Source organism: Scardinius erythrophthalmus (genome assembly GCF_964197995.2).
Source record: "Scardinius erythrophthalmus genome assembly, chromosome: 3".
NCBI lineage: Eukaryota > Metazoa > Chordata > Actinopteri > Cypriniformes > Leuciscidae > Scardinius > Scardinius erythrophthalmus.
Window position 1 is genome coordinate 49,924,422 of NC_138223.1, and position 18,285 is coordinate 49,942,706.

The following is an 18,285-nucleotide window of genomic DNA, read 5'->3' on the forward strand; positions in this document are numbered from 1 at the left end:
TATTGATCTGGTTTAATGATGGCTGAGAGTGGATACCACTGTTAAATTTTATTCTTGGGCAGTAAGGGCTGGTTATTTGGGCCACTTATGGCTCATTTGTGGCTCAGGGTTTCCATCCTTCCTGTAAAATATGGAATCATCCCGTATTTACAGGTTCAGTTCAATTTCGGGTAACATGATTTGTCCCATATCAAATCAATAGGGGATGTGATTTTCCCGTATTTTACATAGGCCCACACATATTTGAATAAATACATAAAAGGATTTTGCAGTGTGTTGAATACGAATGGCAAACATTAAGAAATCAATTTCATAATAAGTATTAGAGAAGCTCATATTCGCGTGATTGCATTTAAGCAGCTTTGTTTCCATGGCGACAGGGTTTCGAGAACACACGCTGTAAACCTGCACGGCTTTTTAAAAACATGTCAAGCTCACGTCCGCACTTTAAATGCAAGTGGCTTTCCAGATAAAAGGCTGAACAGGAAAAAGGGGATAAGTGGGTCTGTCGAATAAATAATGATGAATGTAAGGCAAGAGAAGCATTTCAGTTTCTCAGACTGTCTGACTTAAAGCAGCATGCTGTGATAGACAAATGTGCTTCTAAAAAGTACAGCCTATATATATTTTTTAATTTGGATAATCGTTCAATATAATTATCAAAGCTCCAGTTTTTGCCATTAGAATATAATTTTAACTCAGAGATTAGACTCTAAATGAGTTCAGTGATTCAGGTCATATGATGATTATGACAAAACATAACCAACACCACCTGATCTTTTTTCTTTGTTCATCTGGCTGTTATAACTCAGATACAGCAGCCAAACTAAGTCTAATGTTAATAATTTAAAGGGGTCATGGACTGGATTAATTTTATTATTTTATAATGTTTCCTGGGGTGCCCTTATAAAGTTAGTATGATTTTAACATTACAAATTGTCATAATTTATTAATAAAAGGCATTTTTCCAAGCCTGATTTTAGCCTCTGATTTGAATGCTCTGTTTGAAGGGCCGTGTCTGCTGTGAGACTTCAGTGTAAATGCCCACTGCTGTGATTCGCTGACATGTTTGCAGATGAAATAGCTAGTATTACATGTGGAACTCTCTGTAAAACTTTTAATTAGGGCTGTGCGATATATATCGTGAGATTGTTATGCGCATCTCGTCAGTAAAGCCGGTTCCTTGATTAGTAGTAAATCGCCATCACCTGCTTTCAGATGGAGCGGCATTTAGGGCTGAGGAGATAATTAAGTGATTAATTTAGTGATGATTGAGCATTATTGAAGACACCTGATGTTAACAAGCAGAATCACTGAAGAAGAAAATCACAAATTGTAAGTTACCATTAAGGTGATGGGTGTTTGCTTTAGTTGGGCTCTAGACCATTATATGTTTACTTTAATATTTACTGTTGTTTGTCTGCTGTTATTGATTTATAACAGTTTAATGAACAAAGTAAAATGTTATCTTATAGTGTTGGTTGTGTTTTGACATAATCATGCTGTGATCTGAAAAAGGAAACTTATTGAGATAGTTTGGTTTAACTTGTTAGCAGCAGTTTAGTGATTCTTCAGCCTATGATTATCAGTACTTTACTTATAATTCTAAATATTTAATAAACATTGTTCTGATCAAAAGACATTCAGATAAATTCATTTAAAACACAGACATCAATAATCAGCCTGTGAATCTCAACAATGGTGACAATAATAAAGCATGTTGCAGTGGCTGCCACCAATCACAACTCATTAATGGCTCCCATCATGCATTGCGGTATGAATAAATTATGATCTGAATTGTCTATGTAATTTACTTTTCCTAATTGAATATTCTGCTCCTCACCATTGTTGAGATGCATAGACTGAATCTTGACATCTGTGTGTGCCTAAAAGAATGATTTTTTTTTTTAAGCAACTTTTAAGAAATCCTTTATATTATATCAAAAATGCTGGGCATTTATGCAGATTCACTAACCAACAACATAAATCGAAGTCAGAAAGAAGGATTTTAATGAGTTCAGTGATCAAGTTCAAATGATGATTGTCATAATATAACCAACACCATCAGATCACTTTTTTTTTCTTTGTTTATCTGTCAGTTATAACTCAGATACAGCAGCCAAATAAAATCTAAAGTGAACATATAATGGTCTAGAGCCCAACTAAAGCAAACACCCATCACCTTAATGGTAACTTACAATTTGTGATTTTCTCCTTCAGTGATTCTGCTTGTTAACATCAGGTGTCTTCAATAATGTTCAATCATCACTAAATTAATCACTTAATTATCTCATTAACTTAAACACTCTTGAGTGTGGACTCATACTCTCCCAGGAGTGTTAATTTAACACTGGAGTTTTTGCTGTGTACAAAGAGCCGTAGTTAACTGACAAGCTGAGCCATATCGCATTAAGTATCGCTGGCGATACGTCCGCGATATTAATGCGATATGGCTCAGCTTGTCAGTTAACTATGGCTCTTTGTAGTAAATGCCGCTCCATCTGAAAGCAGGTGATGGCGATTTACTACTAATCAAGGAACCGGCTTTACTGACGAGATGCGCATAACAATCTCACGATATATATCGCACAGCCCTACTTTTAATATGTTTTTACTATTACCGCTTTTGAGATTAAGGAATCGTGAACAGTATTGATCATAATGATCTATTCCCATCGCATAAAAGGTTGCAGTGATGAGCATTGAGAAGAGGACAGACAGTCTGTTGATCGCATATGAAAAGATCTTATCATTGCAATGCAATTTCAGCACTCTCACAAAGTCCAGGGGTCAGAAAGTAAAAGTCCTGCCATATGTTTATTTCACCCATGAACTCAGCAGCTGATTTCACTAATTAGTTCTCTCTCCTGGCTGAATTAGCAAATCCAGGTTATTGGAACAAAATACTGAGGAGGTCTTTTACTTTCTGAACCTGGACTTTACACCTCTGGCTTTCGCCAAATAACAATGCAAACACATTGTAAATACAATAAGAGCTTCGGTGTACTGTACATTGTAACAGCGTCATGATTTTGTGATGATTGATTTCAACAAGTTTCAGTAAGTGTCTGCGCTGTGTGATTGACAGCTTGGGTAATTGGAAAGGGAGCGTTCTTTGATCGTTTTCTTTATATAATTTAATCACAGTTTAAATACGATTATTTTCATCCTACTAAGAGAAACAACATGAAGTTGATTGTTTAGTCACTGGCTTGATTTACTGATGCATAAACAGTATTGAACAATATTTTGAGAGATAAACTTGAATAATTACATCAGAAATCACTGATCACAGATCAGGCATTAGAATAAACATGACTACTTAGATATTTGTGGCGTTGCTGGCAGATCCATATTGTAAAAGTCTTTTTGCAAAGCCTGCGTCAAAATTTGCCAAATAATCCACAGTGAAATACACCGAATGCAAACAAATAATGCACTGCTGCATGAGACATTCACATTGTTGGGAAAAAAAAACACTATCCTAGCATTAGGATCGTTTGGAAGGTAATGGTATTGATCCTGTATCGATCTTTTCTCGTTCTCATGTCACTGTCCACTAACGCTCCAGTGGGCGGGGCCAAAGCTGCCATGTGACGTCACAAGTCTCCACTTTTTAGATCCTGTCGTTTGCTGGCCTTGGTTTCAATAAAAGCAGTTTTTGGAATAACAAGAAAGTTTTGAGTTTTGAAACTTACAGGGTATTTTTATTGTATACAAACTTTTAACTGTCAAAGGATCAAGGAACATTTGAATTCTCATTCTACGACCCCTTTAAGGGCCAACTAAAGAAAATCATAATGGTATCTTAAAATTGAGATTTTCTCTTTCAGTGAATTTGCTTGTTAACATCAGGTGTCTTCAATAATAGTCACTCAGTTAATCACTTAATTATCTCATTACTTTAACACTCTTCAGTGTTCATTTAACACTCATATTTTAAGTAAACACTTTAACATTTGAGATAAGACGAAATTGTTGAATAAAGTCTTTTTTTTTTTTTTTTTTTTTTTTTTTGGTGCACAATAAGTATTCTCGTCGCTTAATAAAATTAAGGTTGAACCACTGTAGTCACATGGACCATTTTAACGATGTATTTAGTGCCTTTCTTGGCCTCAAAAGTGTTAATTAAATAGCTGTCAATGGAGCCGCCCCTGAGCCATTCAATTTCAAAACAAAATATCTTCATTTGTGTTCCAAAGATGAACGAATGTCTTACGGGTTTGAAACGACACGTGAGTGAGTAATTTATGACATCATTTTCATTTTTGGGTGAACTATCCCTCACTGAAAAAAATGATACTTTGGATTAACTTAAAAAAATTGATGTAATTTGTTACAGCTAATTTTTTTTAGATTTTCTCAAATTGTATTTATGATTTAGTTAAAACCATGAATTTTGATTTAATGTCAAACCAAAATTTTAATTTTTTCCAACTCAACTCAACTCAACTCAACTCAAGAGTTTTAAAGTTAATGAGATAATTAAGTGATTAATTTAGTGATGATTGAGCATTATTGAAGACACCTGATGTTAACAAGCAGAATCACTGAAGGAGAAAATCACAAATTGTAAGTTACCATTATGGTGATGGGTGTTTGCTTTAGTTGGGCTCTTGATCCATATATGTTCACTTGAAATTTTGCTTGTCTGCTGTTATTGATTTATATCAGTCAGGTGAACAAAGGGACGTTGTTATCTGATGGTGTTGGTTATGTTTTGACATAATCATGTTGTGATCCAAAAAATGAAACTTATTGAGATAGTTTGGTTTAAGATGTTGATTACAGCAGCTCTGTGATTCTACAGCATATGATTTTCAGTATTTTTCATATAATCCAAAATATTTAATAAACATTGTTCTGATCAAAACACTTTCAAATGAATTTATTTAGAAACACAGACATCAATAATCAGCCTGTGAATCTCAACAATGGTGACAATAGGCTTGTTTGAGATGCGCCTTGCCTCGCCTGAAATGTATGCGAGAGTAGGCGGCTGCAGTGAGAGGAGGAGTGAAAAAAGCGCAGGCAAGCCGGACAGATCTCTCTTCTCGTACTGGATCTGACACCTGCGAGATCAAAGATGGATATCGCGGGATTCACGCTCGTGCACAGTGTTGCTAATAAACTGGATGTAGGCCTAATCCAAGTTCTGTTGCTTTTATATGAAAATAAATAAAATTAGCAAGACACCCAAAGTAGCCTACTTGTTTTTTAATTCCATTCCAAATAAATGTTTATCAATATTTTTTTTCTTTAATACAGACATATGTGGGTTTTTTTTTTTATTATTATTATTTTATAAAAATTAAATTGCATAACCCAAAGAGATCGCACTGTCAGATAGTTTGGGAATATTCACACATAACATATACACATAAAACATGATATTAGAGTTTTACAATCAAACATTTTAAAAGCGAACAATACATCACGGTTGTTTAAACCAATGAGCATTAAGCTGTGTCGTCAGCAAGTCGTTTCCCATCATGCTTTTGATCAGCGCAGTCGGTGGAGAGCAACTGCGCTCGACTGCAGAATCCGACAGGTGTGCCTTGCGCTCGCGAGAGATTTTTGACATACGTCAGCATGACATCAGAGCCAGGCGGACCGCAGTCGGACACATTTCTAACCGGCATGCATCTCGCGCTGATCACCGGTGATCGGTTCTGCGCAGATTTTGCTCATCTCAAACAAGCCTAATAATAAAGCATGTTGCAGTGGCTGCCACCAATCACAACTCATTAATGGCTCCCATCATGCATTGCGGTATGAATAAATTATGATCTGAATTGTCTATGTAATTTACTTTCCCTAATTGAATATTCTGCTCGTCACCATTGTTGAGATGCATTGACTGAATCTTGACGTCTGTGAGTGCCTTAAAAAAATACTTTTTTTTCAAAATAACTTTTAAGAAATCCTTTGTATTATATCTAAAATTCTGGATATTTATGCAGAACCACAGTTATTCTGTGATCAACAACATAAATCTACGTCAGAAATAAGGGTCTTAATGAGTTCAGCGATCAAGTTCAAATGATGATTGTCATAATATAACCAACACCATCAGAGCACGTTTTTTCTTTGTTCATCTGTCAGTTATAACTCAGATACAGCAGCCAAACAAAATTTAAAGTAAACATATAAGGGTCAAGAGCCCAACTAAAGTGAACATCGATCACCATAATGGTAACTTACAATTTGTGATTTTCTCCTTCAGTGATTCTGCTTGTTAACATCAGGTGTCTTCAATAATGGTCAATCATCACTAAATTAATCACTTAATTATCTCATTAACTTTAACACTCTTGAGTGTTAATTTAACACTGGAGTTTTTGCTGTGTACTTTGGGTTAAGGTAAACCGTTGAGTTGGAAAAAAATAAAATTTTGGTTTGACATCAAATAAAAATTTATGGTTTTAACTAAATCATAAACACAATTTGAGAAAATCTAAAAAAAAATTGCTGTAACAAATTACATCAATTGTTTTAAGTTAATCCAAAGTATCTTTTTTTTTTCAGTGATAGAGGGCGTAACACTTACTTTGAGGCAAAGTGAAAACAGAAAGTATAAACTGAAAATCACAATTTTCCATTGGATCAATGTAAATATATATTTTGAATGAATTGCACTGATGTTTCACTTTTTTCAGTGCTTTAACTCACTCATGACGTTTAAAGTCACAGCATCAGAGTATTTCCATCCATGTTCATTGATGAACTTGCACTTGTAATCTCCACTGTCATCAGAGCTGATATTTGAGATGTTGTAGATTCTTCCAGATCCTACAATCGTTCCTCCTTTAAACCAGCTGAAGTTCAGAGCAGGAGGGTTTGAGTCACTGATGCAGTTCAGAGTCACTGAATCTCCCTCCACTATTACACCAGATGGACTGATGAACACTGAGACGCTCCTGGGAGGATCTGTAAAGACAAAAAGTGTAAAATGACATGCAGTGAGAAATTATTGCACAAAGAACTGATTCAAAAATAAAGGCAGACTTACACATGATATTCACATTCACAGCAGCAGAAGTCTGAGATCCATGTTTATTTCTAGCAGAGCAATGATAGTCTCCGCTGGCCTCAGACTTAATATTAGTGATGCTATAGGTTTCACCAGATTGCAAAATATTCCTTCTTCCTTTAATCCAGCTGATTTCTGCAGGAGGGTTTGAGTCACTGATGCAGTTCAGAGTCACTGAATCTCCCTCCATTATTACACCAGATGGACTGATGGACACTGAGACTTTCCTGGGTGAGTCTGAAAAGGACAAAATAAACTCTATACTCATGTTTTGCATTTGTTTATCCACTAATTTGTTGATCACAGTTACTGAACCATCATTAACTCACACATGACGTTTAAAGTCACAGCATCAGAGTATTTCTCTCCATGTTTATTGATGGACTTGCACTTGTATTCTCCACTGTAATTAGAGCTGACATATGAGATGCTGAAGATTCTTCCAGATCTTACAAACGTTTCTCCTTTAAACCACGTAATGTTCAGAGCAGGAGGGTTTGAGTCACTGATGCAGTTCAGAGTCACTGAATCTCCCTCCACTATTACACCAGATGGACTGATGAACACTGAGACGCTCCTGGGAGGATCTGTAAAGACAAAAAGTGTAAAATGACATGCAGTGAGAAATTATTGCACAAAGAACTGATTCAAAAATAAAGGCAGACTTACACATGATATTCACATTCACAGCAGCAGAAGTCTGAGATCCATGTTTATTTCTAGCAGAGCAATGATAGTCTCCGCTGGCCTCAGACTTAATATTAGTGATGCTATAGGTTTCACCAGATTGCAAAATATTCCTTCTTCCTTTAATCCAGCTGATTTCTGCAGGAGGGTTTGAGTCACTGATGCAGTTCAGAGTCACTGAATCTCCCTCCATTATTACACCAGATGGACTGATGGACACTGAGACTTTCCTGGGTGAGTCTGAAAAGGACAAAATAAACTCTATACTCATGTTTTGCATTTGTTAATCCACTAATTTGTTGATCACAGTTACTGAACCATCATTAACTCACACATGATGTTTAAAGTCACAGCATCAGAGTATTTCTCTCCATGTTTATTGATGGACTTGCACTTGTATTCTCCACTGTCATCAGAGCTGATATTTGAGATGTTGAAGATTCTTCGAGATCCTACAATCGTTCCTCCTTTAATCCAGCTGATTTCTGCAGGAGGGTTTGAGTCACTGATGCAGTTCAGAGTCACTGAATCTCCCTCCACTATTACACCAGATGGACTGATGGAGATCACAGGTTTCACTGGAGGATCTACAGATGTCAGGTAAAAGTATTTATCAGAGATGGCTGGTGGAAAATATTCTAGGAAAGGCTGCAGTTGGTTATTATTGGACAATTTCAGCAAACATCCCAGTTTAATTTTTCACTGTTTAAGGCTAAAACACATCCCCCTGTAGGATGTGAGGGAAGGTTGCAAGTAAAGAAAATGAAGACGGAGGAATCGAGGGAAAGTTTATGGGTGCTTCTCAATACTCAAATTGATGCTTCCTCGTTTCCTCGTTTCCTCGCTCCTCCGTCCTCCAGCCTGTGACCCAGAAACTGATCAAACTCAGCATCTTGAAGGACATCTCAATTCTCTCCATAACCTTTGCAGTTTTAATTAATTATATCAAACATATATCAACAGGGCATATCGCGTTATCTTTATTATGTATGAATTTCTTAAATAACCAAACTTTAACAACATAAGGGCAGATCCCTTGATCACAGCTGTTGAGGCTTTAAAGTGATGCAACAGTGATCAAGAATATTCCAATATACAAATAGAGCGCTTCTCATTTCTTATTTGTGTTTCCTCGTTTCCTTTCCTCATGGCTCAGTTCCACCCCCTGTAGTGGTGCTCGTTGCTCAGCGTGAACACAGGGATTGTGGCAAAGGGACGTAACTTCTCCCTTCCCTCCTTCAGGGAACAGGAGTTACATTAGTAACCTAGACGTTCCCATTCAGTCATCACTATGAGTTACGTCAGTGATTGATGAATTGGGATCCCTAAGAAAAACGCCACAAACACTGTCTTGCAGCTCCTCGTGTAAACCGCCTGATCCCTCGCACCCTCGGAGAAGGAGAGGGCTTTACACAGAGAAGTCAATCACTGCTGTTCCTACTTGTTCCCACACAGTGAGGATATTGGATAACACTGGGAAAGCGTGCCTACTCGTTGTTGTGTGTTCAAGTCATCTCGTAAAGATCGTATTTTCGTATCCCGAACGAGTGGGAAGCTCGGAATTTTCTTTAAGGCCCGATCTTTACGAGTTGGGGCGTGTCGGTGAGAAACACAGTGGAATACCACAATACTTACAGGTATTTAGCAGTCTTTGCTAGACTTTTCTATTTACAGTGAAGTAAGCTAATTGCCTGCCCAGAATATGATGGCATTATAATATAACAATGTAATATGTAACGATAAAGTTTGCAGTGGCTTTATAAATTAATTAAAAACATAAAAGTACACAGTAAAATCCCCAGTGTTAAATTAACACTCCTCAGTGTACATATGTGTCCACACTACAGGGTGTTAAAATTAACACTGAAGCAGTGTTGAAGTTAATGAGATAATTAAGTGATTAATTTAGTTATGATTGGCCATTAGTGGTGACACCTGAGGATAATAAGTAGAATCATTGAAGGAAAGAGAAAAAACAATAACAGAAAAAAGATAAACACCAACTGACTTCGAGCCATTACACATTATTGCGCTTATTATTACTAGTTTGACTTTATTTCTGTCATACATCTACAAAAGTTCTTGAGATTCAACAGAAGTTTAGACGGTAATATTTTGTGGAATTTTTCGTTTCAGGTCACGATTATGGTGGTCAGTGTTTGCTTTAGTTGGGCTCTTGACCCTTTCCTTTTTAACATTAGTATTTCTCTGTCTGCTCCAACTCTGTGTTTATAAAGCACATTTGTTGTGGCAAGAGAAACTGTGACTTTGGCTGTGTTTCCTGAAAGCATCGCAAGCCTAATTTGATCGTACAGACCATTTGATGCAGTTGGTCTGCAATCAAGTTAGGCTCAAGATGTTTTTGGAAAAGCAGCCCTGGTTGTGTTTAGATGATGAAATTACTAGGGACCTGATTCACTGATCTCACCCAGCATTATAAACTGATTATACAAATGTTTTATTAATTTTTCACTACAGTAGCTACTTTCAGCAATGATTTAATAATCTGAAGATTTTAAAATCATACACAGACATCAAGAATCTACATATGAATCTCAACAATGGTGACCATCACACAAATGCTTCATGTTGCAGTGCATGATGGGAGCCACCAATAAGAACACATCAATGGCTCACATCATGCATTGCAAAATGAATAAATTATGCAGCTGAATTTTCCTGTAAATTTCATTTTTTTTTTTTTCTGTTTGCTTTTATTTTCTATTGTTTTGTCTGACTTTAGTAGCTTGTTTTGTGATGTTCAGAGTTTATCTGTTTGTCACTAGTTTGTTTATTGTCACCATTGTTGAGACTCATATGCTGATTCTTGATGTCTGTGTGTTTAAACACAATAGTTTTTGTGCACAAAGTATTTTCAAAATTTTTCATATTGCTGTTGGATCTCAAACTGTAGAATCTCAGAGCTACAATCACCAATACTAAAACAAGACATCAAGCATATAGTCAAAGATTTAGACTCTGAATAGCATCATGGAATCAGGTCACTACATGATGATAATGTCATTATCATCAAAACATATTGTGAGCAGTTTGTTTTCTCTCGCAGTAACAAGTATGCTTTATAAACACAATGTAGAAACAGTCAGATAAAAACTAACATTAAAAAATGAAAAGGGTCAAGAGCCCAACTAAAGCAAGCACTGACCACCACAATGGTGACGAAAAAAAATGGTGAAACGAAAAATTCCATAAACCATTACCGTCTAACTTCTATTGAATCTCAAGAACTTTTGTCGATGTATGACAGAAATAAAGTCAAACTGGTAATAAGTGCAACAATGTGTAATGTAGGGCTGGGCGATTTAAATCGCGATATTGTTATGCGCATCTCGTCAGTAAAGCCGGTTCCTTGATTAGTAGTAAATCAATGGTAACTTACACAAAAGTATGGTAACTTAATGGTAACTTACACAAATTGTAAGTTACCATTAAGGTGATGGGTGTTTGCTTTAGTTGGGCTCTAGACCATTATATGTTTACTTTAATATTTACTGTTGTTTGTCTGCTGTTATTGATTTATAACAGTTAAATGAACAAAGTAAAATGTTATCTTATAGTGTTGGTTATGTTTTGACATAATCATGCTGTGATCTAAAAACGAAACTTATTGAGATAGTTTGGTTTAACTTGTTAGCAGCAGTTTAGTGGTTTTTCAGCCTATGATTATCAGTACTTATAATTCAAAAATTTTAATAAACATTGTTCTGATCAAAAGACATTCAGTTAAATTCATTTAAAACACAGACATCAATAATCAGCCTGTGAATCTCAACAATGGTGACAATAATAAAGCATGTTGCAGTGGCTGCCACCAATCACAACTCATTAATGGCTCCCATCATGCATTGCGGTATGAATAAATTATGATCTGAATTGTCTATGTAATTTACTTTTCCTAATTGAATATTCTGATCCTCACCATTTTTGAGATGCATAGACTGAATCTTGACATCTGTGTGTGCCTAAAATAATGTTTTTTTTTAAAAAACAACTTTTAAGAAATTCTTTATATTATATAAAAAATTCTGGGCATTTATGCAGATTTAAATAACATAACAACAACATAACAACATAAATCGAAGTCAGAAAGAAGGATTTTAATGAGTTCAGTGATCAAGTTCAAATGATGATTGTCATAACATAACCAACACCATCAGATCACTTTTTTCTTTGTTCAACTGGTGATTATAATTCAGAAACAACAGACAAACAAAATCTAAAGTTAATAATATATGGGTCAAGAGTCCAACTAAAGCAACCATTGATCGTCATAACGGTAACTTACAATTTGTGATTTTCTCCTTCAGTGATTCTGCTTGTTAACATCAGGTGTCTTCAATAATGTTCAATCGTCACTAAATTAATCACTTAATTATCTCATTAACTTAAACACTCTTGAGTGTGGACTCATACACTCCCAGGAGTGTTAATTTAACACTGGAGTTTTTGCTGTGTACAAAGAGCCGTAGTTAACTGACAAGCTGAGCCATATCGCATTAATTATCGCTGGCGATACGTCCGCAATATTAATGCGATATGGCTCAGCTTGTCAGTTAACTACGGCTCTTTGTAGTAAATGCCGCTTCATCTGAAAGCAGGTGATGGCGATTTACTACTAATCAAGGAACCGGCTTTACTGACGAGATGCGCATAACAATATCGCGATTTAAATCGCCCAGCCCTAATATATATATATATATATATATATATATATATATATATATATATATATATATATATATATATATATATATATATATTACACACACGCTGAATTAAAATCAGAATTTATTAAATCCTTTTCATTTTCACATTTACCAACATTTAATTTTAAACTCAATGTCAAACTGTGACATACAAATTATTATCATCCAAGTAAATGTCATTTGCCTGAAAGTCCATTTCATGTCCTTTCATCTCGACGCTACTTCTATGCATGCTTCTGATATTTTCTGAAGGACCTCCTCGGTTGAAAGCCCTGTAAAAACCATGAGTAACCGTGCTATGACTTCTTCTCCACCGATGGCCAAAAGAAATAAAGACCGCAAACTGGACATTCTTTTAAATTGAGATTCAAGCAGCCAATCAGGGCTGGCTCTACATACACGCTCAGAAAATAAAGTACATAATTGTACCTTTAGGGGTACAATGGCTTGTCACTGGGGCTGTACCCTCAAGGGTACAATATTGTACCATAACCTTTAAAAGAAACGGTATATATATGTAACTTTTAATGCTTTTTGATCCTCAAAAAGTTACATATATGTACCTTGAGGTCCAACAGCAAAAACTCCCATGTTAATTGAACTCTCCTGGGAGTTTATATGACTCCAGACTCAAGAGTGTTGAAGTTAATGATCTAATTAAGTGATTCATTGAGTGATGATTGACCATTATTGAAGACACCTGATGTTAACAAGCAGAATCACGGAAGGAGAAAATTGAATTTTTTAAGACACCGTTATGGAGATCAGTGTTTGCTTTAGTTGGGCTCTTGACCCTTAAATCATTAACTTTAGAATTTGTTTGGCTGTTGTATCTGAGTTATAACTGCCAGATGAACAACGAGAAAAGTTGATCAGGTGGTGTTGGTTATGTTTTGACATAACCATAATTTAACCTGAATCACTGACCTCATTTAGAATCTAATCTCAGGCTTAAATGTATATTGTTGATTACAGCATCACTGTGATTCTACAGCAAAAGATTTTCAGCATTTTCAATGTAGTCCAAAAATTCTTAAAAGTTGTTCTGATCAAAAGACATTGAAAATTACTTTATGAAGAAACACTGACATCAATAATCAGCTTGTGAATCTCAACAATGGTGACAATAATAAAGCATGTTGCAGTGCATTCTGGGTGCCACCAATCAAAACTCATTCATGGCTCCCATCATGCATTGCGGTATGAATAAATTATGATCTGAATTGTCTTACTAATTTCCTTTCCCTAATTGAATATTCTGTTTGTCACCATTGTTGAGATTCATACACTGATTCTTGATGTCTGTGTGTGCCTAAAAGAAATATTTGTTTTATCAGATCAACTTTTAAGAAATCCTTTAGATTATTTCAAAAATTCTGGATCTTATGCTGTGGAATCACAGTGATGCTGTAATCAACAATATACATTTAAGTCAGAGATTAGACTTTAAATGAGTTCAGTGATTCAGGTCAAATTATGATTAAGTCAAAACATAACCAACACCATCTGATCAACTTTTCTCTTTGTTCAGCTAGCCATTATAACTCAGATACAACAGCCAAACAAAACCTAATGTTAACAGTTTAAGGGTCAAAAGACCCAACTAAAGCAAACACTGATCACCACAACGGTGTCTTAAAAAAATATATTTTCTCCTTCAGTGATTCTGCTTGTTAACATCAGGTGTCTTCAATAATGCTCAATCATCACTCAATGAATCACTTAATTAGCTCATTAACTTTAGCACTCTTGATTGTTAATTTAACACTCATATTTTAACACTTTAACACTCTTGAGTCTGGAGCCAAATAAACTCCCAAGAAAGTTCATTTAACACTGGAGTTTTTGCTGTGTTATAATGATTTAATATCAGTAAATTGACTTACAAAACTTTTATTTCCTTTATTTCAAAGCTACTCAAATATAGTGATAAGTTAAAATCTACCTTAAATTATTAAGGTATCATTAAAACCTTTAAAAAAAAAACTTTTTTTTTATAAAAAAATAAATAAAATTACTTAGCAGAGGCTGTCTTTTGATATTGTACCTTAACCTTTAAAAGAAACGGTATATATTTGTAACCTTTTAATGCTTGGGGACATATATGTACCCTCAAAAAGGTACATATATGTACCTTGGGGGACAGAAATGGACTCCTGCTGTACCCCTATTTCTGAGAGTGTAGGATATGGCCTCAGTGACCTTCGTAAAAACCCATGGTGACAGGGACAGTCCGAAGGGACTTGACTTGAACGCACATAGGGATGGGACGGTATGAAAATTTCATATCACAATAATAGTGACTAAAATTATCGTGATTATCAGTATTATCACGGTTTTGTTAAAACGAGATGAAAGTGTTCAAAAATAACCAATGCACTAGGGCTGGGTGATATATATCGTGAGATTGTTATGCGCATCTCATCAGTAAAGCCGGTTCCTTGATTAGTAGTAAATCACCATCACCTGCTTTCAGATGGAGCGGCATTTACTACACAGCAAAAACTCCAGTGTTAAATTAAGAAAGAAGTTAGAGAAGTTAATGAGATAATTAAGTGATTAATTTAGTGATGATTGAGCATTATTGAAGACACCTGATGTTAACAAGCAGAATCACTGAAGGAGAAAATCACAAATTGTAAGCCACCATTATGGCGATGGGTGTTTGCATTAGTTGGGCTCTTGATCCTTATACTAGTGGTGGGCGATACTGCAAATTTCGGTATCGATCCGATACCAAGTAAATACAGGGCCAGTATCGCTGATATCGATACCGATACCGATACTTTTTCATTTTAAAAACATGCACTTGAACTTGTATGCACTTTCCTGTGCTAGAGCAGTGTGTCATGATATATGAGGTGAATGCATCATTAATATGCTAAATCTGAATACGTTTTCATGACTACTAAATATTTTGTGATTTGTGCTCTCAACTCGCCTGTAATTAGTCAGTGACTTTTACAAAACTACCCTAATTATAGTACTAGCCTACTAGTATACTAGCCTACTGTTCAAAAGTTTGGGGTCTGTAAGATTTTTAATTCTCTTCTGAATTTATTTGATCAAAAATACAGTAAAAACTGTAATATTACAATTTAACATAGGTTTTCTATGTCATAGTAAACTGTAATTTATGATCAAAGCTGAATTTTCGGCATCATTACTCCAGTCATGATGATAATTCATTTTAATATGCTGATTTGCTGCTCAGGAAACATTTCTTATTATTATCAATGTTGAAACAGTTTCATATTTTTGTGGAAACCATGATACATTTTATGCAGAATTATTTGATGAACAAAGTTGAAAGAACAGCATTTATATGAAGTCGATTTTTTTTTAACAGTGTAAAACCCTTGACTGTCACTTTTGATCAATTTAATGCATCGATCCTTGTTGAATAAAAATATTAATTTCATTAAAAAAATCTTACTGACGTCAACATTTTGAACCGTTATGTACACTTTTGGTTTGTTTATTGCGAAATAACTCCCGATTGTTTCTCTGTCATCTAAGCAAGGCTTCGTTTCCCAAACGCACTGAGCCTGTGAGCACCAGCATCGAACACTCTCTGTGATTGATTGGTTTCGTTTTGTATCCAGATGACTAGGAGAAAAGTTCTATCCTACACAATTATCCGCTAACATTCGCTTATTTTTCAACTTAGAAGCTTATTTTATGCACTGAATTGCGTGATAAATTAATAAAAAATGACTGGTAAAAAAACACACATTTGGATCGATATTTTTATGTGAGGATCGATCCTTTTCGATACCACGTCAGTATCGATATATTGATACTTCAGGATCGATCCGCCCACCCCTACCTTATACATTCACTTTAAATTTTGTTTGTCTGCTGTTATTGATTTATAACAGTCAAATGAACAAAGAAAAGTGTGATCTGATTGTGTTGGTTATGTTTTGACATAATCATGCTGTGATCTGAAAAATGAAACTTATTGAGATAGTTTGGTTTAACTTGTTAGCAGCAGCTTTGTGATTTTACAACATGTGATTATCAGTATTTTTGTCAGGGTTCTCAAGTCTTACGCATTGGCCGTGAGACACACGCAATTCAACCAGTTCACACGCTCACACGCCACACCGTGTATTTCTCACGCTAAAAAGGCAATGTCAACCAAGTTGTCCTGCAAGCTTTTAATATAACGTTGTATACGAGGCGCGGGCACACAAAGTGAAGTTTCCTGCCGCCAGCACATATCTCGGTCAGATTGCGTTCGTTAATAGGCAACACAGATGCGCAAACACACGGAAGTTGACGAAACATTCTCGGCCACCGTACGTTCATTACTAGGTAACCACAGAGCCATAGAGAGAAAGAGTTGCGACACTCCCACACAGCAAAATCCCCAGTGTTAAATTAACACTCCTCAGTGTTTATATGTGTCCACACTACAGGGTGTTAAAAATTAACACTGAAGCAGTGTTGAAGTTAATGAGATAATTAAGTTAACACTGAAGCAGTGTTGAAGTTAATGCGATAATTAAGTTAACACTGAAGCAGTGTTGAAGTTAATGCGATAATTAAGTGATTAATTAAGTGATGATTGGCCATTAGTGGTGACACCTGATGATAACAAGCAGACTCACTGAAGGAAAGAGAAACACAAGAACTACTGACTTCGAGCCATTATTGCACTTATTATTTTACCAGTTTGACTTTATTTCTGTCATACATCTACACACGGTCTTATTTAGATTTAACAGAAGTTTAGATGGTAATGTTTTATGGAATGTTTCGTTTCATGTCACCATTATGGTGGCCAGTGGTTGCTTTAGTTGGGCTCTTGACCCTTTACTTTTTAACATTAGTATTTCTCTGGCTGCTCCAACTCTGTTCTTATAAAGCATATGTGTTGTGGCAAGAGAAACTATGACTTTGGCTGTGTTTCCTGAAAACATCGCAAGCCTAATTTGATCGTATAGACCATTTGTTGCAGTTGGTCTGTGATCAAGTTAAGTTTAAGATGCTTTTGGAAATGCAGTCCTGGTTATGTTTCGATGATGAAATTACTAGTGGCCTGATTCAATGATGTCACCCAGCATTATAAGCTGATTATCTAATTGTTTTATTAATTTTTCACTACAGTAGTTACTTCCAGCAATGTTTTAAAGATCTGAAGGATTTAAAATCACACACTGACATCAAGAATCTACATATGAATCTCAACAATGGTGACAATCAAACAAATGCTTAATGTTGCAATGCATGATGGGAGCCACCAATCAGAACGCATCCATGGCTCCCATTATGCATTGCAGCATGAATAAATTATGCAGCTGAATTGTCCTGTAATTTTCATTGTTTTTTTCTGTTGGCTTTTATTTTGCTATTGTTTTGTTCTGACTTAGTAGCTTGTTTTGTGATGTTCAGAATTGATCTGTTTGTCACTAATTTGTTTATTGTCACCATTGTTGAGACTCATATGCTGATTCTTGATGTCTGTGTGTTTAAACACAATAACTTCTTTGCACAAAGTATTTTCAAAATTTTTGATATTGCTGTTGGATCTCAAACTGTAGAATCTGAGAGCTACAATCACCAATACTAAAACAAGACATCAAGCATATAGTCAAAGATTTAGACTCTCACATCAGTGAATCAGGACACTACATGATGATAATGTCATTATCATCAAAACATATTGTGAGCAGATCATGTTTTCTCTTGCAGTAACAAATGTGCTTTATAAACACAGAGAAAAACATATATTAAAAAATGAAAAGAGTCAAGAGCCCAACTAAAGCAAACACTGACCACCAAAATGGTAACTTGAAAAGAAAAATTCCATAAAATATTACCGTCTAAACT

General features: G+C 35.5%; 1 protein-coding gene across 1 annotated transcript in view; it reads right to left on the bottom strand.

Annotated features, from left to right (window-relative positions):
* The window catches only part of LOC308687940 (hemicentin-1-like), a 127,695-nt gene that overhangs the window by 23,762 nt on the left and 85,648 nt on the right, over positions 1–18,285 (bottom strand). Inside the window, exons 12-16 of the mRNA XM_081360759.1 lie at positions 8,053–8,205; positions 7,703–7,960; positions 7,363–7,620; positions 7,013–7,270; positions 6,673–6,930 (exon numbers count right to left, since the gene is read on the bottom strand). Of these exons, the coding sequence (XP_081216885.1) occupies positions 6,673–6,930; positions 7,013–7,270; positions 7,363–7,620; positions 7,703–7,960; positions 8,053–8,205 (1,185 nt within the window). The remainder of the gene's footprint in view (positions 1–6,672; positions 6,931–7,012; positions 7,271–7,362; positions 7,621–7,702; positions 7,961–8,052; positions 8,206–18,285) is intronic.